General features: G+C 38.1%; 2 protein-coding genes across 12 annotated transcripts in view; one reads left to right on the forward strand and one right to left on the reverse strand.

The window, feature by feature from the left end:
* Window positions 1–595: 595 nt before the first annotated feature.
* Window positions 596–23084, reverse strand: DRAM2 (DNA damage regulated autophagy modulator 2). Of its 6 annotated transcripts, none has more exons than XR_004058724.1 (10): window positions 22906–23079; window positions 22383–22533; window positions 20853–20916; window positions 15035–15179; window positions 9801–9868; window positions 8303–8442; window positions 4121–4282; window positions 3118–3200; window positions 2242–2334; window positions 596–1699 (listed from the first exon to the last, which is right to left on the reverse strand). XR_004058724.1 is itself a non-coding variant. In XM_030935632.1 (10 exons), the coding sequence occupies exons 4-10, from the start codon at window positions 15163–15165 to the stop codon at window positions 1592–1594; spliced, it is 801 nt and encodes a 266-aa protein (XP_030791492.1). In that variant the 5' UTR covers window positions 15166–15179; window positions 20853–20916; window positions 22383–22533; window positions 22906–23084; the 3' UTR covers window positions 760–1591. The 6 variants fall into 6 exon arrangements, 4 of the variants coding, with proteins under 4 accessions (XP_030791492.1, XP_030791491.1, XP_030791493.1 ...); XR_004058723.1 differs by having other exon boundaries at window positions 22383–22578; XM_030935632.1 differs by having other exon boundaries at window positions 760–1699; window positions 4105–4282; window positions 22906–23084.
* Window positions 22265–24612, forward strand: part of CEPT1 (choline/ethanolamine phosphotransferase 1) — a 46157-nt gene continuing 43809 nt past the window's right edge. The window contains exon 1 of one of the 6 annotated variants that reach the window (XM_010359105.2): window positions 22265–22628. The gene's annotated coding sequence lies outside the window, so the exon portion shown is untranslated. Of the gene's footprint in view, window positions 22629–23006; window positions 23453–24612 lie in introns of those variants that run through there. The other 5 variants (XM_030935623.1, XR_004058722.1, XM_010359104.2 and 2 more) reach the window with 5 other exon arrangements.

The following is a 24612-nucleotide window of genomic DNA, read 5'->3' on the forward strand; positions in this document are numbered from 1 at the left end:
CTTAAATAATAGCTTCCCTGATACAGGAATCAGGACTAAATGACATTTTGCAGGTGTGTTACACCGTGCTTTTCAAAGGCATGATACTTTTTCATGGTTTGTATCCAAATTATTTCTAGCAATGTCAGTATTTAGTCAATCAATGCTTATGGAAATGTCTCCCAGGTTTACTGCTGTTTAATATAGGTATAGTATTTTATTCCCTTTCTGTCTTATCAGTCCAGAAGACTTCAGAAATATTATTTACTGATTCTTGTATCTAACAACTAATTTATAATTGAGGTCTCCATCACATAAGCATTATTCCTTGAATTGCTCCACCTGACAGTTTAAATGTTTTCTCACCATCTTTTCTTCTGACCAGGGAACCATCTCTTCTAAAAAGATAAAAAACCTGGTTAATCGTCTTCAAAGATTATTTTGCAAACCAGTTCACCACTGGGCACTTTCCAAATGAGCATTTTTTTTCTTTTTCATCAGGGATCTGTAAACTATTCTTTACCTGTACATACAGAGATCCAAGGAGAAACAATCCAATCATCTGCATAACCAGAAAAAATGAGAACATTGTTTTTTGTAGATGCATGTATCACAATTATTTTGCATGTAGTTTAATTGGATTGCCAATTTTGTTCTTTAGAATTTGGGCTCTACAAAGGTTACATCCCATTAAAAAGGCTCAATATTTACCTGTTCAAGACTACTTTTACATGTAATTATAACTTGCTATAAACAAAAATCTAAGAAGCTCTTGACTACGGTTATGACTTCTGTTTGATATTAATCATATCTGCTGTTATTCCCAAACTTCTCAATGTTATATGAATACTAACCCTTGTTTCATATAAAATATGACTAAATTTACCTATAGGTACCTTTCTCCTTCATTGGTGATTACAGTCTCACACCAGAGACTAAACTGCATGAAACTACTGCAAGCATGTGTATGACAGACCAATCAGCTTAGTATCTGGCATTGTGACCAGGAAAAAAAAAAAAAAAAAAAATCATCACCTACAAAATCTCTTGGGCAAAACTTAAGCCATGAAAGAGCTCACACGAATCCAGGTCTACTTTCCTTTACAGGTAGATTCCAGAACAATAACAAAAAATTTAAGACTGTAAGAAATGATTTAATATGATAAAACTCCCATTTCAAAACCCATTTCTAAAGGATTTACTGACCAATGCTGATTATTCAGTCATGGAAAATGTCTCTCATAAAAGTGCTCCTAACAAAACATGATCTGCAATAATTTATAAAATGTGAAGGGCTAGATGTGCAGACTGATTGGTGCACGTCAGGTTGTTTCTCTTAAGGTATAAAAAACTATGATATCATAGTCTTTCGACTTTATTTTCTAGGATAGAAAAGTATAGGCATAGGTGTTTTTAATAGTCTTCTTGATGATATCCTTTAAAATAATCTATCGAATGGCTTCTTTCATGTTTCCTGATTATCAGTATTCATCAATGTTACTGTCAGCCTTGATTAACTGGTTGAAAATTTCAGAGCAGAATAAGCAACTTCTGTGAACCTTTCCCCAATCCCTGAGAATCATAATCATTACAGAAATATTTTATCCTTTCATCAAATATCTCTGGAAAGTAGCCGTGTTCGTTCACCGTTAATAGGGCAAGGTGCAGTGTCATAGAGGTTTAATCCATGTAAATTGGCTTCCACCCGTAAAGAAATTTTCTGGAACAGAAAAGAAAATTATATATAGAAGTTTCCTCCTTAAAGAGAGATCACTCCTTCAATATGTTCTATAGGTTACCTTGTGATTACGAATGTAAATCAATTCTAATGGTAATAAGAGTGAGATAACTGTTTTACTATCAAAGGTATCCTCTTTGTACCAATTAAAATCTGGAAAAATCAAGCTTCTCTATTCATAAAGTTCCTTGTTTTTCTTTGGTTTCTACTAAGAATCAGTAAAATGTTAAGAATGACCTATGTAAAAGTACACAGAATCAATAAAAATTTCTATTTAAGAATTTCTGAAATTTATTTCATAGCCCCATTTCCAAGGCTAAATCTTGCTAGCAATACACTACTTCTTTAAACACAGAAACAATTTGCCTGAAAAGTTACATCACTTGTTTATGATACCATATCATAAACAGTTAATTTTCAAAAAGGCTGAGAGTTGCCTATGGAAAGTTCTCTTAGTCCACCTTCCTGGACTAAGATAAGAAAAGGAAGTCTCACTGAATGAAGCTAATACTGTGTTTTCTTACCTGAAAATCACGAATGTAAGTCAGGAAAAAACCAAAGAAGGAAAATGACATAGACCATTCTGCTGCGGTAGTGATCATGTGAAGCACATAACCCTGAGTGAGAGAAAAAAAAGAACAGTTTTGCGAAATTTCGTTTAAACAATCTATATACTATGTTTCAAATAAAAAACACACAATTCTTATAAAACAATGGAGCTTCTGAAAATCAACCCTTGACTTACCAGGCATATATCTCTAGAATTAAAGAGCCAGCTTTAGGAAGTCCTCCTAAATGACACTCTATTTGTTTCATTGGGAGCGAATAAAATTTCCACTTAAATAGCTAAGACAGAACAGGATCATTTTTACTCTACAATCGAGAAATCACTACTGCCTTACCCAAAGCCATAAGATTCATAATATGTGACTAAGAGTCTTTAGTATATGTTCCTCTTCCTTTATTCTCAGGGTCCAAGATGCTACCTACATTCAGATATCGACAATACTGAAACCTAAATGCAGAGTCCATAATCAGTTTCCAGATAACAAAAAGTGGGAGATGTCTTTTCAATTCAGAAAACAAGTATTGAAAACATAAATGATCACGGTTGGCTATATTATATACTATACCCACATTTAGGGGAGTCAATTTCTCAGAAAATTATTTTGCCATCACAGTGCTCTTCATATTTTGACAGTATCTACAGATCACAGGTAACAGGAGAATATAGAAGGTTCTACATAAACCCTACCATATCCAGAAAATAATTTTAATACAGAACTGATTATTCCACTAGAAGACTTTCATTATTACTGATAAAATGAAAAACACATCAAGATCAACCAAAATAACCATCTTTAATATAAAACGAAGTTTTACAGACTGTAAGTTCTTACTTTGTCCTCGGGGCTCCAATGGAGTTTCTGTTCTAAATCAGTCCCAAAATTGCCACTGTGCAAAATTGATGAGCAAGTCAGCACTATAAAAACATAAGTCAAGGAAGAATCTCAGAGAAGACCTCAGAGAACAAAAATCACTTTACAGTCTAAAAGGATTACTCACACATTTATTGCTAAGGTCTGAACCCATTTTCTTAAAGACTTAATGTTACACAGCAGTGGTACTGTAAAACAAAATGTGCTGCTCAGAGGGTCACAACAAAATGGTTTTCACAGTCAAATCCCACCTCTTTGTTCAGAAAATTAGCAGTTCTATCATAATCTTTAACTAAATAATGGTTCTCAGAGACGGCATTTACTCATCCCTCATTTCTTTAAAGTGAGTATGATCAGGCTCAACATTTTTGTTCCTAGCTCAATTACTGAGGTGCTATGTACAATCTGAATTTCATATTTCAAATTCTTTAGTTTAGGGTTGTGAACCTAAGAATCTCTCCTACAAAAGAAAGAAAAGAAAGAAAGAAAGAAAGAAAGAAAGAAAGAAAGAAGAAAGGAAGGAAGGGAAGAAGAAGAATGAAGGAAGGAAGAGAGGAAGAAGAAGAAGAAGACAAGGGAAGGAATAAGAAGGAAGGAAGAAGAAGGAAGAAGGAGAAAGGAGAAAGGAAGAAAGTGACGAAAGGAAGAAAGGAAGAAAGAAGACCCCTTACTCCTTACTGAATTCCTGCTCCTTCCTTCGAAGGAAGTTCCCCCTTCCTTCCGTCCTCCTTCCTTCGCCTTCCTCCTTCCTTCCTTCCTTCTCCGTTCCTTCCTTGCAATCACTTCTTCCCCCATCCCCCACCTCCCTTCCACTCCATCCCACCCTCCTCCCACCCCTCCCACTCCCTCCCTCCCTTCTTCTTCCCACATCCCCCCCCAATCTTTTTCACTTAAATTTTGTCATTCAATTCCTTTCCAAGTGTAGTCACATTGTACAGTGAAGGATACTGCTAAATGCACTTACTCCACACCAGATAACCAACAATAGTCTGATCCAGAAGACTTGTTTGCCATGGATTTTGGGCTGCATTTGGTAGGAAAGGATGGTCTGAACAAACATATATAATGAGCCCATACCAAAGGTAAGCACAGCTCCACTTACATGTGCAGCAAAAAGGGCTGTTTTCTGAGAGACAGAGAGAAGAAATACGTCAATAAAAGAAACTCAGAACACATTGGCAACACAACATTTAAAAGCACAAGTCAGAGATTTTAATAGGACATTCACTGAGTAGAGAAGCTCGGCCAATTCTACAAACAAATTACTGAGGTAATTTTCTCTCATAATACTCGGCATAAACCTGAGGATTATAGTAATACCAAACTATTTCATACATCTCCACTGGAAATATAATAGGAACTATTCATTTATTATTTTCTTCACTTAATAATATGTTTACTTGGTGCCTATTAGGTGCTAGGCACTATTCTAAATCTTCAGATCCATTAGAGAACAGGCAAAAATCCAGCTCTGAGTTTAGTAAAGATACACAAACAATAAACTTCAGAAATAAGGAAATTCCAGTGTGCCTGATGGTGATAAGTGTCATAGGAAAAGCACAGTGCAGTAAGAAAAGATTAGGATGGACGGCAGTGCTGGGAATTGGGATTTTCCATTTAAATTCAATTTAACTGTAAATAAAATTTAAAGACTCAAGAAATTGAAACATTCTCCCTTGGCTCTAGCTTGATTGGTTTTATATAGTTACGCTGCCATAAGCCAAGGAACACCAAGGACTACTGGTAATCACCAGAAGCCAGGAACAGATTCTCCCTCTGAGCCTCCAATAGAGAATCAACCCTACCAACACCCTGATTTTAGACTTCTGGCCTCCCAAACTTTGACAGAATAAATTTCTATTCAGTCACCCAGTTTGATATTTTATTATGGCAGCCATAGAAAATTAATATAGATTTCTGCTTACTAAACTTTTACTACTCTCCTTTGATAAATTTCATATGAAGAAAAAAATTCCTCTAAGTAGGTAGTGAAGACACTTGCCATGTAGTTATTTTACTGAACAACATATACAAATTTGTTTTAAAAGAAATTCAATTTTTATTTTTTAAGTTAGATTTTTCAAATACCATTTTATAGCAATTATTAGGCATCTCTTTAAATGCAGGCAACCATAGCAATAACAGAATTTTTTCTAATCCTGCATAGTCCCTTTAACCTCTCTCAATAAGTTACTAAATAATTAATGAAAGCATGTTTGTCCTAAGTACTATGCTAGGTGCTGGAAATACAATGGTGAACGTTTCAAAACCATTGTGCTTATAATTAATAAAGAAATACATCAACTAAAAAATAAAAATAATAAATTTACAACCATGGATATAAAGGGCGTTATGGCATACCAAACAGAGGAAACAGTATGTGAAAGGGAATTAAATAAGCTTGTCCTATTTAAGGAGCACAAAAAGTGTTATATACAATGGAGACATTAAGAAGGGGAATAATGCAAAATTAGGCTTGAAAGGTAGACATCAGCCAGATCATACAAGATCTTTGAGTTAGTTAGGCAGTTTGGTGGTTTAGCAAATTATTTCTTTCTCTCTTGATTGTATCTCTTTTTACATAATTTTTAAACCTGTAGAACTTTAAGCAAGGACACAGGGAAGCAAAGTGAGATGTATATACATTTCCAAAAGATCACTTTTACTGCAATATGAAGAAATGATTCAAGGAATGTAAGCGTGAATGCACAGGAACCATTGAGGCGGCTATGGCAGTAGCTCAGATAAGAGATGATTAAATCTAAACTAGCTGAGAAGACAGTAAGGCGGGAAGTAAAGACAGAAATGGAAAGAAGTGAATGTCTTCAAAAAATATTCAAGAAGTAAAACCAGTAAGTCCCAACTCCATTTAAAACACAGTGCTAGCCTCTCTTCCAACCAATATCTGCAAGGGTAAACCATTTATAGACCTGGTTTTGTAAAATTTTTCCTGTATAAATCACCCAGAATTTGTCTCCACAAAAGAAAAGGGGGAAGTGGAGGAGGAAGAAGTGCACTCGCCACTTTAAGTAGTAAACGTTTACTCTGGAAAGGAAGGAGATCCTCATTAGGATAGCAGTGAGTAAAAAAGAAAAAAAGAAAGAAAGAGAGTCGTTTGATATCTGCGTAATGCTACAGGATCTGGTTATAAACAGGGCCCAGCAATAAAGCCATCAGTGAAGGATGAAGACGGCATCTAAAGTTGCATGAAGAGATGTTAACAAAAGAGAAAAAGTAATTTAATTCAAAATTACACGGCCACAGGTACTCTTGGGGTGAAGGTAAATTAGAATAAAAGCTAAAAGCAAAATAATAAAGAAAGTATATAGGCTACCTTAAGTAAATGAGATAAAGGTGGAAAGGCAGCTTGTGTGGGTGCTATCAAGAACTGCTATTAGCATTTGCTGGGCTGTGTAAACAAATATCGGAGATCCATTTTTACCATAAAAGTGATGAGAAACATTGTTAAATTGACCAAGAGACAGAGAATCACCATCCTCACACTGAAATTCCCCAAAACATTTTTTAACAATGAGCTACAGAAACTGATTAGGGAAGGCAGAACTCTATTTGTGGCACAGACAGCTAGCTAGTTGTACACCCAAATTGTTGGTAACCTTTCATAGTATAAAGTGGCTGTTGGGAAATAATGTCTAGCAAAACTACATTTTCTCCAGGGTCCATTTTTTCTGACCTGTGCACACCTGCTGCACCCCTATATCTAGCAAACATGAATGTCAATGGAATTACATGAGTTACTGTCAGGTGACAAAAATTCTCTCCTTCACCAAACCCAGCTCAGCTTACTCTGAACTCTCTTGTCAACTAGGTCCTAACTTCTGGGTTGCCATGTTCATCTCTGCATTGTCCAATTTTAGCAAGAATCTTGTTCAATTTAACCATAATCCTCCCATTCTCAATATCTGATCACCATAAATATAATTATCACCTCTACCATGCCTCAAGTGATGTGTAATCACCCTGGTCTGCCTTCACCAAGAATCCTATTAAGTCAGTACTATGGTTTTGACATTTGACCCCTCCAAATCTGAAGGTGCAATTTGATCCTCAATGTTGGAAATGGGGCCTAATGGCAGGTGTCTGGGTCACAGGGATGGATCCCTCATGAATAGACTGATGTGGGGAGTTGCGGGTGGTGAATGAGTTCCCACTCTATTCATTCCTGTGATAGCTGGTTGTTAAAAAGAGACTGGCACCACCACCCCCTTGTTTCCTCCCTTGCCATGTAAAGCTCTCCACACACCAGCTCCTGCTTTGCTTTCCATCATGTGTAAGCTTCCTGAAGTTCTCATCATAACCAGATGCTGGCATCATGCTTCTTGTACAACCTGCAGAATCATGAGCCAAATAAATTTTTTCTTATAAATTACCCAGCCTGAAGTATTCTTTATAGCAACACAAAACAAACCAAGGCAGTTTAACCAGAATTCCTTCTTAACCCTTACGTTTTCAGCTTAGTAACTTTCCATCCACTAACCACTGCACCCTGCTCCACAGCTATAAATTCCCACTTTTACTTGTATTCAGAGTTGAGCCCAGTGTTTCTTTCCTACTGCTCTCTCTGTGGAGAACTGAAAAATATTTGATGAAGGTTGATCACTACTTTCACATTAAGTATTTGACATTATTTTTTCCTGAGAAAAAGCTAGAAGACCTATAGCTCTTCCTTTCATTTCCTCATATACAAGGCAGGACACCTAGGAATGCAGGCAATCAATGAAAACATCCAAACAAGTAGATAAAATAGGTAAATGATTATAAATTGTTAGGCATGCTAAAAACAAAACTTTTAAAATCTGTAATTGTGTCACTTATAATTTATATCAATTTTGTTTCAGTAGTGAGTTGAAGTAATCTCCAACTAAGTAGTAATGAAGACTCTATAGTCCTGTGGATCCTAAAAAAAAGTTAAAATAATTTGCATTTGTTCAGACTTTTAAATATGAATTTTTCTAGTTGTGCAAGTAGCTATTTCTAATAGGGTCAAATAATTTAAAGGAAGTGATTTCTACTTTGTTAAGGTAAAGAAATAACAGCATGTAACTGAATGCTTCAGGTTTCCCTTTTAATATGTATTATATTTATGTACTTAAGGAAAATACCTATGCTGGGCTAAAACACAAACCTGGAAGTTTGCCACAACAGCAAGTCCTAAACAACTCAGTATTCCAAGTACAAGGCCAGCCTTGTTTAATTTGATGATAACGTTCTCTTCAGGACTCAGAGCATGAACTTGTTTATAACGAACATAAATGGTAGCAACGCCTGGAAAAAGATAATCCAAAAAACAACAAAGTAATAAATAACCAAGAAACAAAGTTGCCAATGAAGAGTTCACAAAGGTCACTGCTATCCAGAATCACAGATTTTCCTTTTAAAATTAACCAGAGGGAATAAAAAGAAGAAAACAAAAAACAAAATAGCTGTAGTTTTGTTTTTGGTTTTAAGAGATGGGGGTCTCTCTATGTTGCAGAGGCTGGACTCCAACTCCTGACCTCAAGTGATCCATTGGACTCAGCCTTCCAGACAGCTGGGACTGTAGGTACATACCTGTGTGCCTGGCTCATGCTGTGGATGTTGGAGAGCCTTAAGGTTGTATTACAGAACTACTGATGTCTCCAGTGACTAAGCAAATCATCTGCCTTCCATGGGTCTCATATTTACAAAGAGTTATATAAAACACAAAATATTTTTATGATGAACATCAGAATCAGAAGTAACTAGTTCTAGAATATAGATAAAATGGGCATAGGCAAAAAACCCAAAAGCTTATTTGTGTCACTCTCATATCATTTTATTTCAAATTACAACTTGGCTCAATAAGATATTGCAGCCAATTAACAGGAGGAAAAGCCCACCCTACCATATTTATCAGTCAAGAACTAGCTAAATCAAATTTTCCACTGCAGAAATATTGCCAGAGAATTCAACAGTGTAGAAAGCATTACAGAGATATGCTGGTAAAGACATGTTTCTAAAGAGTTTGGTCATGAGATGAACTTCTTTAAGTTGAATTATCTTCCTGATTTCCATTTTTGACCCAAGCAAATAATAAACATCATACAGAAGAATGCAAATATTTAAAACAATCACACTTGATAGAAAAATATCATGTGAGTAAACCATTAATAAAAATTTGGTTCAAATTAAATAGGGCTATGAAATACTTCAGTAGCAACTCTATCCCTTTAGCATTAGAATATTGCTCAAAAATCAAAACATGGTTCCATCTTTATTCTCAAACACCTAAACTGCTTATCCCAAAGGAATTTAGTTAGGGTTAGTTGTGGTCAGCTGCATCCACAACTCTTTGTTCCTTACTGGTTGCTTAAGAAGTCCACTACAGTCCTCAAGAAATATATGGTTATACTTAACAACTTCCATTTGAATGAATAGTAGAATAATCCTATACATATTTTTTAAAGGTTTATTCCCATAAGTCAGCATTGCTAGAAAAGTGTTTATCTTTTAAAAGGAGCATAATTATGATCAATTATTTAGTGATAACATACTCTCAAATACAACTAGAAAGTAAAACAAGTAACACTCCAGTGTTGAAACAAGAAAATACAGTAGCAATTTGGCTACTAAGTATTATTGTTAAAATCACTTTCAATACTTACATAAAACTGCCGCAATATTTAGCATTGCCCCAAATAAGCATTTTTCTGGAGCCAGTGTACCAGTGTCACTGAAAGAAGAAAAGGAAGATATGTGCATTTCTCACACTAGATAGACACATATATTTCTTCTAAGGGATAAGAATACCAGGAGTTACTTCAAACCTCTTATCTTTTATAAGTCCATGAGTTCAACTCATATCATTTTATACAGAGAACATGACAATTTGAGTTCACAAATATCTGCCTACTTCACTTTCTACTCACATCATTTTAAGATTATTTTTCTTCCACATAGGAGAAATCAATATATACTGATCTTTAAAAAGCTATCCTTGGTATGTTAAGACTATGTTATTGACCGACCATCATTGAGGCAGATGCATTTATCTGTCCCCACCAGAATATTCCTTAAACACCACAGGCTTTTCACAACTCTGCCTTTTTGCACCTTTTGTTGACTATGCCTGTATTCAATTAATACCTATTAACCTACTGATCAATTTTTAAAAGTATTATCAAGTACTTACCATGTGCCAAACACCATTTCAGAAACGGGAACACAGTGATAAGTAAAACAGAAAAAGCCCCTGCCCTCGCAGAGCTTACATTCAAGACCAGTTTTGAGTCTCTTCCCCTCTATAACCTTGGATGACTCCTCTAGCAGACAGTGACTCACACAGCATGTTTTCTGAACTTCCATAAACTCACTTACCACACAGCATTGCAATGTATCCACTTACATGCCTGTCTTTCAGGGCAGTATGCAACACACCCAGGCAGATTAAAACCCCACCATTTACTTACTGCAGGACCTTAGGTTCATCCTTTTATCTCCCTAAAACTGTTCCCTTCATTTGCAAAATGGGGCTATTCATTCCCTCCCAGCTTCATCATATCGCTGTAAGGATGAAATGTAATGGTAATGCATGTTAAGTATCTAGCACAGTAGCAGGCTCATGGGAGATACCCATTAAATATTAGTTCTTTTCCCCTTCTTAAAACTACTTTTAAAAAGATTAAAAAGCCAATGTCTTTGGCCTTGAATTGACAAATTCAAGATTAAAAAGCCAATGTCTTTGGCCTCGAATTGACACACTACAGGAAAGAGATAATCAGGGTTTCAACTAAGGCAATGCAATGGGGATAAAAAAGAAATAGAAAGTTATAGCTGGTAAGAAGCCATAACATTTAGTAAACATTTAGATTAAGGGTGTTAGGAAATGGAATATATTAAACATGAATTGTAAGGATTGCTCCTTATAACTTTACAATTCCGTGAGTCTTTCTCTTAAAAAAAAATAAAAATCTGCAGTGAAAATAGAGAAACAAAAAATAATGTATTTGTAAAGAAACAATTATAAAATAATAAAACGGATCTTTTACATACAAAAGATTTTGGTACTCTGACCATCTTCAGGAGGAGGGAATAAAAAAGTAGAAGTTCCTGCTACTTTTCAAATTTTCCACAATATACATGTATTATTCTTAGAAAAAAGAAATCCATAATTTTCATAGATATACTTCAAATGGTACATGTAAGTTAACAAAGGCATTTTAAGATTTAGCCAACCAGGATGGTTGGCTAAGAGTGTTTTTTCCTTTGGCTCAGGACAGAATGACATACACTGGCCTACAAATGAAAACAGCCATGCCCATCACCTCATTATCATAGCACTTCATCTCAGTGGTCACAGCATCACCAAAAAATGACCATCTAACATCAAAATATATGTTGTTATTATTCTCTATGTTAAATATTGGCAAAGTTTAAATGTTTTTAGATTAAAAATATACATAGATGTTGTAGTATTTCTTCTCTTACCCCAGTGGCTAGTCACTCCCTTGGGCATCCACTACTTGAACCAACTAAGAGAACTCCTGAAGCACACTTATAGCAAAATTGCCTTTGAAGTGAAATTTACATTTGGTTATGTCCACTGGGGCTGCTAACAGCTAAACTTTTTTTTTTTTTGAGACAGAGTCTCGCTCTGTTGCCCAGGCTAACAGCTAAACCTTTTGGATAGGATCTATGAACTGAAAAGAATTTTGCAGACTAGCTAGTTTAATCATTTTGCAGATGAAGGAAATGAGCCTACAAGAAATAAAAATAAGTACTAGAGTTTAAATATGTACGTCAGAATGTTGGAGAAAGACCTCAGGGTAATACTAAGTTCAACAGCAGAAAAATGAATAAGCAGAAGGGGCAGAACAGAAAAGGATGTGCCTAGGGTGCTTTTTAAAGAAAATCACATGCAGTACCATCAAGGAAGTGAAACTCTGAAAAAGAACTAAGTAGCATTTTATGTTACAGTAGTCCCTTGGTATCTGTGGGGGACTGGTTCCAGGACCCCCATCAGATAACAAAACCTGGGGATGCTCAAGTCTCTTACATAAAATGGTGTAGTATTTGCATATAACCTATGCACATCTTCCCATATGCTTTAAATCATCTCTAGATTACTTATAACATCTAATACACAGCACTTCATTCCTGTGGATTCAACAAAGTACTTGGCACTTGGCAAACTCAAGTTTTGGAACTTGATGGAATTTCTGCAGAATATTTTTAATCTGTGGTTGATTGGATGTATAGAAGTGGAACTATGGATACGGAGGGCTGGCTGTATTAAAAGTTCTTCAAAATGAAAGCAGACAAGTTCTCAGATGGAGAAAAAAAATACTGTGAAAGACCCTCACAAATGTTAAATATATACCTTCTGGAGTTACTAAAGAATGGTGTGGCTCCTTAGGCTACATATTCCACTAGCAGAGTGGTAATTATTTATCAAATTATTCCTTGAAATGGAAGCTTAAATTCTAAAACATTTTCGGGTTTTGTAAATCTTCCCAAACTGCATCCAATTTGTTTATATCTTTTGTGCCATGCCATACCACCGCAGAAACAACATGTAAATAGTAATGTCCAGATCTTTTCTTGACATTTTTAAAAGATAAATTTAACCTTCCAATTTATCATTCTTTAAAAGATTATTATTTTCTGTGCTGGAAAGGTTATTTTTCTGAAGGTAAACAAATAAATGAAATAACCACAACAACAACAAAACAAAAAATATTACTTAACAATAGCAACAAAATCTGGCATCTCTATGAAGAGACCAATGTTTCAAAAGCATTATATAGAGGTTGAATACTTTCAGGGGCGGACCTAACCACATTCCATGTGAAATCATCTAGATTAAAACACTAGTAGTTGCTTAATCATATTTAATAATAACAATGTTTTAATAATTATGCTTTCTTCATCTCCCTGCCCTATGTAATTTATTTAACCTTTACAGAGAAATTTAAGCCTCAATAGCTCAGAAACCATGCATATGATTATGATTTCCTCATATCCTTTTTGTGAATGCATAAATAGATGCAACACTTTTAAAAGCATGTCTAGAAATGTCAAATGAAAAATGTAGATGCCCTATTACCTACCTAGCATTCTCACTTCTAGAAATCTACCTCACATCAATATCAGTATGTAAAGTTATATGTAATAAAACCTTCATTATAGCACTGTTTGTAACAGCCAAAAGGAAGAAAGAATAAGTAAGGAATTTCTGTATCAACATCCTATCACTTTTTACAAATGAAACAAATTTAAAAACCCAAAAAAGTGAGAAAGGAGGAGAAAAAAAAGAGAGAGTTTTGTACATACATGACAATAAGATAAAACAAACCAAACTCTGGAAGGAAATCTACCAAACTATGAATTGTCTCTAGGGTATAGAAATTGGAGGGTGTCAGGAAGGGATTTTTGCTTTTCATTTTTATAATCAATCTGGTATTATTTAAAATTTGTTGTAATAATTACTGCCATTGCAATTTTAAAAAAAGAAGGTTATTATAGCTTCTTGGCCTTTTGGCTAAGATCAAGTGTAAAAAAAGAGCATATGCAACCGACTATCCCTTCTTCATTAGTTGTGAGATTTCAAAAATGTTATCGATCAATTTTGATACTTAATATATCAAAAATAGGCAGCATAAAGAGTAAGAGCCTAGCTTCTAGAGTCAAACTGTCCAGGTTTAATTCTTGGTTCCAACACTAACTGAGTTGTATGCTCATGAGCAAATAACTTGACCTCTCTGGACCTCATTTCCTTCTCTCTCAAATGAGGATCATAGTTCCTACCTTATCCAGTTGTTGTAAGGATTCAACTATTTAGGACATGAAGAATGCTTAGAAAATTACTTTCTATGAGGCTGGGCGCAGTGGCTCATGCCTGCAATCCCAGCACTTCGGGAGGCCAACGCAGGAGGATCATGAGGTCAGAAGTTCAAGACTAGCCTGACCAACATTGTGAAACTCCGACTCCACTAAAAATACAAAAATTAGTCGGGCGTGGTGGCATGTGCCTGTAATCCCAGTGACTCAAGAGGCTGAGGCAGGAGAATCACTTGAACCTGGGAGGCGGAGGTTGCAGTGAACCGAGACTGTGCCACTGTACTCCAACCTGGGCGACAGAGTGAGACTCCATGTCAAAAAAAGAGAAAAAAAGAAAAAAAAACACAAAGTTTTGGGCATGGTGGCTCACACCTGTTAATCTCAGCACTTTGGGAGGCTGAGGCGGGTGGATCATGAAGTCAGGAGTTCAAGACCAGCCTGACCAATATCGTGAAACCCCATCTCTACTAAAAATACAAAAAAAAAAATTAGTTGGGTGTAATGGTACACGCCTATAATTCCAGCTACTTAGGAGTCTGAGGCAGAAGAATCGCTTGAACCCAGGAGGCGGAGGTTGCAGTGAGCTGAGATTGCGCCACTGCACTCCAGCCTGGGCAACAGAGAGAGATTCCATCTCCAAAAAAAAAAAAAAAAAAAGAAAATTACTTCATATGCAGTAAGTACATCAAGAAATGTTTGTTGTTTCCATTATCTTTTCATATTATTATTATTATTGTTTGCAGCTTTTTTTTTTTTTTACTTTAAGGGGAGAATAATTCCAATTCTATATTCTGAAACAACTTCAAATACTTACTTAGAAAACAAGGCACTAAGGAGTCACAGTTCAATAACCAGTTCACAAACTGAATCTTATTGAGCTGTCTCTACATTTCTCTATCACAAAGGAAAAGCCAAATTTAAGTTCCTTTATATATTCCCTTTATTGTTGCAATGCCAGTGTAAAGTCTGATTTTTAAAAGGTTGACATTAAATGTCGGCTTCAATGTTAAAATAAGAATGAGACCTAGAATCTCCTATCTAAAGAATACATTTCACTTACCTGATATAAGGTAAAGCCGGGTCTATATGGTGGAGTGTTACTGCAGTAATGTATGAAAATATGAAAGCAGCAGATGTCCAAATTACAAGAGCTGAAGGAAGGAAACTTAGGCCTTGCTGAAACCACCACATTTCAAACAGGCTTTCTGAAATAGAAAAAACATATTAGAAAATTCACAAGGGTTTCCTTATCCTACTTTAGCCAACCACGCCCACAGCCTTGTATTTACCACCCCAAGCTGTTTCACCTCTGAAATCATCCCTCATGCCATACCCCAACACTCGCTCTCCTTCCCTTTCTTGGTGAGTGGAACCAAGATTCACCCACTTGACATAGCTAGAAACCTGCTTTCTTGTCCCATCTTTCCATGGAAAGTACCAAGCACTGTTTATACTACCTCCTAAATTTATTTCAAATCTACCCTTTTTCTCCATCTTCACTGTCATTACTTTACCCAAACCACCATCATCTTTTGGCCGATTATTATAACTTCCTAAGGGGTACCTGTGATATTGTGAAATATATATGTATTTGGTCTTCATCCCATTTCCTGGCAAAAAGCTCTTAAAAACGCTTGGAATCTCCAGGGTAATAGGAGTGTCTTCTATATACTAATAAGGCTTGCAGTTCATAGATAGTTTTAGGATGGGAGCTGGTCATAGGAAAGACCAAGGCATAATTACAGGGTTGGATATTTAGTCCTCCATCCCCAATTCCAAGAAGGGAGAGAGAGAGGATGACAGTTAAGTTGATCGTGCCTGTGTAACCCATAAAAACCCAAAAGGACTGGGTTCAGAGAACTTCTAGATAGCCAAGTATGTGGAGATTCCTGAAGGATGGCATACCCAGAGAGGGTGCAGAAGCTCCGTGCCCCTTTCCGTATCCCCTGCCTTACGCGTCTGGAAAATATAAGCGTTTCTCTGAGTTCTGTGAACCACTGGCAAATTAATCAAACACAAGGAGGGGGTCGTGAGAACCTTGGTTTACAGCCAGTCAGTTAGAAACATGGGTAAGACAAGCCAGGCTTGTGATTGGTGTCAGAAGTTGGGAGGTAGTCTAGTGGGACTGAGCCGTCAACCCGTGCAATCTGATGCTATCTCTAGGTAGATACCATCAGATTTGAATTAGGGGGCATCCAATTGGTGTCGGCTGGTGGAGAGAAATCTCCATACTTCTTGATGATCACAGAAGTATTGTGTTGACTATTGAGTGAGAGAACAGGAAGAACACTTTGGTTTTTCTTCCTCTTTTTTTTTTTGAGACAAGGCCTCACTCTGTTGCCCAGGCTGGAGTGCAGTGGTGCAATCACAGCTAACAGCAGCCTTGACCTCCCTGGCTCAAGTGATCCTCCCACCTCAGCCTCCCAAGTAGCTGAGACCACAAGTATGCACTACTATGCCCAGCTAACTTTATTATTTGTAGAGATGAGGTCTCATTATGCTGCCCAGGCTGGTATCAAACTCCTGGGCTCAAGAAATTCTCCTACTTTAGCCTCCCAAATTGCTGGAATTATAGGTATGAGCCACCCAGTCCAGCCTAGTTTTTCTATTACTCAGTCCTCCTCCAGTCTTGACCAAACCAATCTAGATTCCATTCTAAAACCAAAGTAATCCTAATTTCAAAATACCAATCTGATCACCTTATTCTCCTACAATGGTTTCCCCTATACCCTTAGTCTTTCCTCCTTAACATGGTCCATAAGGTCCTTGCATCGTCTGTCTTTACTTACCTTTTTTTTTTTTTATGAGCCAGAGTGTCACCGTGACACCCAGGCTGAAGTGCAATGGCGCAATCTCGGCTCACTGCAACCTCAGCCTGCCAGGTTCAAGAGATTCTCCTGCCTCAGCCTCCTGTGTAGCTGGGATTACAGGCGTCTGCCACTATGACCAGCCAATTTTTGTATTTTTAGTAGAGAGGGGGTTTTACCACATTGGCCAGGCTGGTCTCGAATTCCTGACCTCAAGTGATCCACCTGCCTTGGTCTCCCAAAGTGCTGGGATTATAGGCTGAGCCACCGTGCCTGGCCCGTCTTTACTTATCTTTCTATATTCACCTCTGGCCATGCTTGGTTCTCAATTCTTTGCTCTATCATTATCTCATCACTATTACAAAAGCAAACACCTAGCATTTACTATGCCTTACCAGTGTTTACTAAACACCTTAAATACATGAAATAATGTACTTTCTTCAACAGAATTACAGAGGTTAAGACAACTGCCCAAGGACATAGAGCTGGATGTGGTGGAGATAGGATTCGAACTCAAGCAATTTGATTCTAATGCCCAATCAACTATGTCACACTGCCATAGCATAGTTCTTGCAGATCTTCAAATGTGTCATGCTCTCTAGCACACCTTCAGACCTTCATGGTGACTACGACACTACCTATCCAGTTAACTTTTATATGTTTTTCAAGGCTCAATCTTTCCAGCTTCAGTTGAGTGTCCCTGCTTTGTTTTTAACAGCACCCTTTACTTCCCCAACCAGAGCACTCATTACATTTAACTTGCTTGTTTGGTTTTCGCTTCCTCACTAAACTTTAAGTTCTGTGAGAGCAGGAAACAACTGTTGTGTTCACTATTATATTTCCAGCTCTTACATTGGGGTGGCGGGAGTGGGGGCAGAGACAGAGGGCCTAAATACCCCCATACCACACATCACCACTTTCTTCCTTGAATTCCAGACTAAGGACGTTATTAAGTAATAATGAGTCAACAATGTGAATTAAGAAACCTTGGAACAACTTCATGCTTTTAATTTTTTTAATTTAATTTTTTAAAATATAGGAATACTTTTAAATTAGAATACTCCTATGCATTTGAGAATAATTTCATGTTTGAAGGGGTATCTTCTCATATTTTTTGATGACCTAAGGAAATTTAGTGTTTTCCATGAACTTTGTGAATACTTACAGCTTCCTCATCTGAGACTGACTTTCCAAAGAATGAAATCTCAGCCATTTTTGATTCGTATTTGTCATTTACTCTGGCCATCTGATTTGTTGCTAAATATATACATTTGCATTTCATAATCTTCTCTTTTCTCTTCCTTTTTCCTTGTCAGTCCTTAACATCCCATCAATATCTTTTTTCTTCATCTATTCAGTTAATCATCACAAGTCCTTGCCAATATCCTATTGGTGCTTTCCCCAGTATAGGTTTCCAGGACAAGAGTTCTTAATTTACATAATTTTGAATCATTTCTACGATCTTTAAATTTTTCATTTTTCATCTCTTTAAATGTTCATTTCTGTTTCTGATCATTCCCATAAGTCCTTAGGCGTCTAGTCAGTTTAGCTGTCCCTTGCATATGTTTTACAGTTTTTGACTCTGAACCTATATTGGACAATCTTAAAATCTGGAAGTATCCTAAAAGGCTTAACGAAGGGTGAGTCATTACAGAGAGGATCTGTATTTGTTTTTTCCAGAGAGTATGGCACATTACCAACCCGAGCCAACTTTATGTTAGTTTCTTGGCTTCTGGTTTTTCAGACCGTGTAGATATGTAAATTTGAACTTTGTGACTATGAGTGATGGCAGACCCTCCAGTTTCAAGTTTTCAGGTGGTATCTTTATTCCCCCACTGATGAAAATGAACAAATTTCTTTGTGATTTCCCTTTGCCAGGAGGGAGATATTTTTCTGGCACACCTATGACTGAGTGTATAGACTTTTGTGGGTCTTGGCTGAATTTGGGGGAAAAGTGCTTCTCCAATACCATAAGTTGTACAATTTCAAGTGGAAATACTTAAACTTTATTCTATGAAAACATCACCCACTGAAACACAGGTACCATTTACACCAACTACCATAGAATGGCACCCATTGGAGCTATGTGCCTGGGAGGTTATAGGGGTATGAATTCTATTTCTCTGCTTTGGGTAGAGAGCAGCCTGTCACCTGTCCCTGATTGTGCTTTACTTCTGCCATCAGCCAAATGCCCCCAAAGGAGACACACTGCTAGTATACTACTCTAGTTTCGGTTTTTGTTTTTTTTTTAACTTTTTAGCCGTGGAGATTTCCCCGTCTTTTGTAGAAGACCTGTCATGAATTTAATGAGCTAATGTAATTTATTCAGCATTTAGGTGTATTGGTAAAAGGGATTTTCAAATATTTTGTCCACCTCATTGCTAGTAGCAAAACCTCCTCCCCCTTTGTTGTTTTACATGTCTAAATCCTTCCTTTTCTTCAAAAGTTCAAATGCTATCTTCCACAGACAACTTTACCTAAGCCCTTTGTAGATAGAAATAAGCACCCCTTTCTCTGAGAACATTTGATTTTCACATCTTTCAGAGCTCATTATCTTCTACAGTATGAAAATTCAGGACGGTGTCTTAAGGGAATGAAATCTTTCCACTTATCTACCTAAGCAGAGCAGAGGACCTTACCCATAGTAATCATTCAATTACGTGTTGAATAAACAGCCAAAGCAAAATCCTTTTAATTCCCAAAACTGTTTATGATTTTTCTATTTCAGTAAACAACATTACCATTTTTTTCAGGTTATGACGATTCTAAGACTTCAGAGGAATCTTAAGTTCTCTCTTATGAAGTCCTCACATGCTGTCACCAAGTGAGGGCAATTCTATTTCTACAAGTCATTTAAACCATTCTTCTTCTCAGTTCACACTGTACCCATGTGATTCTGACTTTCAATTCTCTTGCCCTATCTGCTTTTTCCTTCCCCTTCACCCATTCCACATGCATTACCAAATTAACATTCCTAAAGTATTCCTCTCCTCAAAACTGTTTTTTTAAATAAAATTGTGTGAACTTAAGCAAGCTTCGTAACTTCTCTGAACCAGTTTCTCCTTTGAAAAATGGAATAATGTGAGGCAGGGTGAGGTGGCTCATGCCTGTAATCCCGCACTTTAGGAGGCTGAGGTGGGCGAATCATGAGGTCAGGAGTTCGAGACCAGCCTGGCCAGCATGGTGAAACTCCGTCTCTACTAAAAATACAAAAATTACCCAAGCATGGTGGCATACACCTGTAATCCCAGCTACTCGGGAGGCTGAAGTAGGAGAATGGAGGCTGACGTAGGAGAATCGCTTGACCCTGGGAGGCAGAGGTTGCAGTGAGCCGAGATTGCGCCACCGCACTCCAGCCTGGGCGACAGAGTGAGACTCCATCTCGAAAAAAGAAAAATGGAATAATGTTAAGGTTATCAGCACAGATTGTACCATCTGATATAGCAACCACTGCTACATGTAACTATTGAAATTAACATCTCAAATAGATTAAAATTAAATAAAATTTTTAATTCCTTAGTCACACTAGCCACATTTCATATGCTCAAAAGCCACATGTCATCATCCTGGCCAACATGGTGAAACCCCGTTTCTACTAAAAATACAAAAAAATAGCCAGGTGTGGTGGCAGGCGCCTGTAGTCCCAGCTACTTGGGAGGCTGAGGCAGGAGAATCACTTGAACCCAGGAGGCGGAGGTTGCAGTGAGCCAAGATCGTGCCACTGCACTCCAGCGTGGTGACAGAGTCAGACTCCGTCTCAAAAAAAAAGAAATAAAGCCACATGTCTAGTGGCTACCATTCAAGACAGTAAAAATTTAGAACATTTCCAAGATTGTGGAAAAGTTCTACTGGACTGTGCCGAGTAGTTTTTGTACAGCTTATACTGATAGCACAAGCAAAGAACCTAACACATTGCTGGTGCATAATAAATGGTAGCTTTTAATATTATATGTTAAATAGTATAAAACAATACCCAGTTCATAGAGGTTTATTCAAGGATTAAATAAGATATGTATTTTCAGAGATGATTAGTATGTACTTATTCCTCTTATAATGTGAAAAATGAATTACCTGTTTTACAAATTCACAAAATGTTAGTCTTCAGATCTGCTCATACCTGCACCTTTTGTAAGTCCTAAAATCCACACACAAAGAAAACAGGAAGTTTTTCTCTCAATCCAAACAATTTTAAACGCGTACAGTTTTAAGTTAACATACCATATTGTTCATGGGCAGAATACTACACTATAGCATTGTTAACAGGTTATTTTTCTTTAAAGAGTTGACACTTGAGTTTTTTACAATGATGTTGTACCATCTGGAATTAAATAACGTTTTAATTCTGGGATATCAGTTTTCATATGCATTCTCACATCCAACACCTTCACTATCTTAAAGAGGATAAAAGAAAAATCATTGACTCCTCCTATAGAGAGACAACATGAGGAAAAAAATAATAGATTAAACAAAATAAAGCAATTGCAAGTCCATGTGATATAAAGAACACAGCTGTGAGATGAGATTTCTCCAAATGCAAGTCCCGCCTTTACTACTGCCCAACTCTGTGATTTCAGGCAACTTACTTAGCTTCTGAGTTACAGTACTCAAAGAGTTGTTCCTCGGAGTGGAGTAGAATAAGCACACAATATAATAATGATAGTTGATTTATTAATTATGTAGTTATAAGGCCACAGGTATGGAGAACAACGTCTCTGTATGAATTTTTTCTATGTATGAATTATCTTGGATTCGTATCTCCTTAGGCTTTGAGAGTCCTAGTTGTTTAAACTGACAATTTATAGAGAAGCAGGGCTTGAAATAAATGGTTTACCAGTTTGCGAATGACAACTGAGGAATTTAAATGCATGGACTAGTTGAGGAAGACTAATAGTCAATGTGTTTTCGCCTTTGAAACCCGAAAGCATTGCTGAGTAATTGCCAACCAAACAAAATTAGAATTTTAATGATTCATAATTTAAAAAACCTTTCAAAATAATTGAGAGTATGCAGGAATAAATTCCTCATGCTGTCTCTGCTAAGTGGTGAATGCTAGGAACTAAGTAAATTCTGGAAGTTCCAAGTGAACGGTCAGAAAGCCCTAAGCTGCTTTTAGAGATGCACAGAACCATCAGGCTCAAAGCAAAATATAATTTAAAAATACTTACTTTTCTAAACTCTAACTTGGCCTCCTGACAAACCTAATATTCTCCTAATGGTTAAACCCCAAAAAGTACAGAAAATTAAGTTTTTTAAAAAGCTGCATCAAATGTTACATTAAGAGAAATGAGGACAATCCGATAATGCAATGCAAAATACAGAGTTGCATTTGGTTACTGATTTATAAATTAAAATTTGGGAGAACTGGAAAGATTATTTCTACAGTGTTTCTGTGTTTTTCAGATGTATTCTACTATAAAACACGGTTGTGAAGATACCCAGGACAGGCAATTTCCTTTCTGTGTACGACCCACCCGCTGCGATAGAATTGAGTGTAGAAAACTGAGCTTTGTGTAAACACAAGGTCACCAGGGATCATAATTTCAAACTCTCCCCTCCCCCTCACTCCCTCCAGCCACCAAGGTACATGAACCCAGAACTCACAACAGGAACGTGGACTCAACCGTAGCCTTTGTGGGAAGGGGGTGAAGATTCTTGGTAACTGCTTCAACAAACCAGAGGAATTAATTAGACCTTTGATTTTCACCGGAGGCGCGAAGCACTAGGACGTTTGAGGATCTCCGCTCCGCTTTGCCTGGGAACAGGAAAAGACGCGAGAGACGCAACTCGGCACCAGGCACTGCTTGGGGAAGGAGGAGAGTAGAGGAGACCAAGAAAGAGGACAGAAAGGTAGGGCACGGGGAGCTGAGCCCAGCTGCACTCATCCCCGCCCCTGGAAACCCCCCGCAGCTCCCGCCCCAACCAGCCCCTCCCTGGCGCTTAGCACAAGGTAGCCCCCGGAGGCAATGAGAGCCAGCACGAGTCTCGCGCGCCCGCGACGCGGGTAAGGCGGCTCCAGGCTGCGCCCACTTCCCCAAGCTGCCAGATCCCAATCTCTGACGCACCCTTCTAGAGGGAGCGGGCTCCAAGCGCTGGGGCCTGTGGTTTCTCCCCTACTTCGGCTTACCTTACCAGACCGACCAGCGCTGGCCGCTAGCTTCTACGCCCGCCCGCTAGAAGGAAACAGGGCTGGGCCTTGGGGCGCGCTCCCGATCTGACCGGCCGGCCCCGGGGCGCGCTCACGGCCCCGACGAGCGCGCTTACGGCGCTGCTCTTTCAAACCTTGTTTCCCTTTACGGCAATCGCGAAAGTGTCGTGAACGTGCTGCCGCCGATCAGTCATCCAGTCGGCTGGAGTCGGAGGTGGTATCTCTAGGGGTGTGCTTGTTGGGGTCAGGGTAAGGCTGCGGGACGCGGTCACCCGGCGTGAAGGATTTGAAGGGCGTTGTAGGGGCCGGTGGAGAAAGGACTGGATGCTCTGGGGCGGGTCATTAGGATATAGCTGTGTATGGACTCGCGCGAGGCGAACGCCGTCCTTCTTCCTGGCGCAGGGTGGCCTCGCGCGCGGGGTTGTGGGGAGGCGAGGGTCGACTGCCCCCTTGCTCCTCTGTGGAGACATTGGGGTGGCGGAGCGCCGGCGCGGGAGCCGGGGGAGCTGTTGTATGGGAGCCGAAGGTAGGGGTGGGAAGAACCATGGAGGGCCAGCGCTGAGCGGGCCGAGGGCTGGGAGCGCTACCCATGCGGAACGGACCTTGCCTATCAGGTCCACACCCTCCTGCCCGAATGCTGGCAAGTCCACACACCGTGTGGCATCCTCTGCCGGGTTTGCCTCCCCTTAGGAATGCGGTGCTGATGTTTGGCTGGGACTCGATTCTGGTCAGCAACTTTTTTAGAAATTTCAGCCTATATTGATAAGCTGTGAGACTGCTAGCCGGCGTTTATTTCAGCAGTAGTCTTGCAAGGAGAAATAACCAGAAGAGTTGCTGGTGTTTGCCAGTATTCCCAGAAACACTGCATGAATGGCATCTTTACATTTAGCCGTGTTTAACTTGTTTTCTCCAGTTCAGTGCTTGGCATTTTGGTGTCATTTTTGCCATTTTGCATCATTAGTATTGAATATATAATTTTGCTTGGAAGTCTTTTAGTTAATCAGTAAATCCGTAGTATAATAGTAGGCAAATTCATAGTTGTCTTTCAACAAATGTTAGTGCCTTGTATTGTATGTGGACAAAGAATAAAGATGTATTTCCTACTCGAACTATTAGGAATATGTCCAGTCCGTAGATGTTGAGTTGAACGATTTATAACACAAGTTAGACTTTGGTAAGGGCATTTAGAGCATTACTAATTTAGAGCCATTGCCATTCACATAAAATTCAAGATTGAAGTTCTGAAAGTATTTATTTGCCTGTTCGTTTTATGCTGAGAAAAACTAGTTAAAGCCCCCTGCACAACTTGTCTTTCCAACACTTCTAAGAAATAAATTAGGTAAATCTACCTTGTATTAACACCAATTACATTTTATTGCACAATTTCTTTGTTTTCTAGGCTGCAGATTTGTTTTTTAAGCTGGCTAAAGGTGATGTTCTTTTTGAGGGTCATGCTGTGTTATTTTTTTAAGAGACTAGAAAAATAACCTATAAAATGCCAAGCTTTTGCTGATTTTTGTGTTGTGTGTGTGTGTTTTTTAAGGGGGAAGAAAGCTATTTCCTCTTTTAAGGAGTGCAAGATTTCACTTCAGCAAAACGCTAGATCTAAATTATGTTACACAGCCCTGTTTTTGCTTCCGAGTCTGCTGAAAAGGCTTTTGTTTTTGTAAACTTGCTCTATGTATC

This window comes from Rhinopithecus roxellana, chromosome 8 (genome assembly GCF_007565055.1).
Source record: "Rhinopithecus roxellana isolate Shanxi Qingling chromosome 8, ASM756505v1, whole genome shotgun sequence".
Taxonomy (NCBI): Eukaryota; Metazoa; Chordata; class Mammalia; order Primates; family Cercopithecidae; genus Rhinopithecus; species Rhinopithecus roxellana.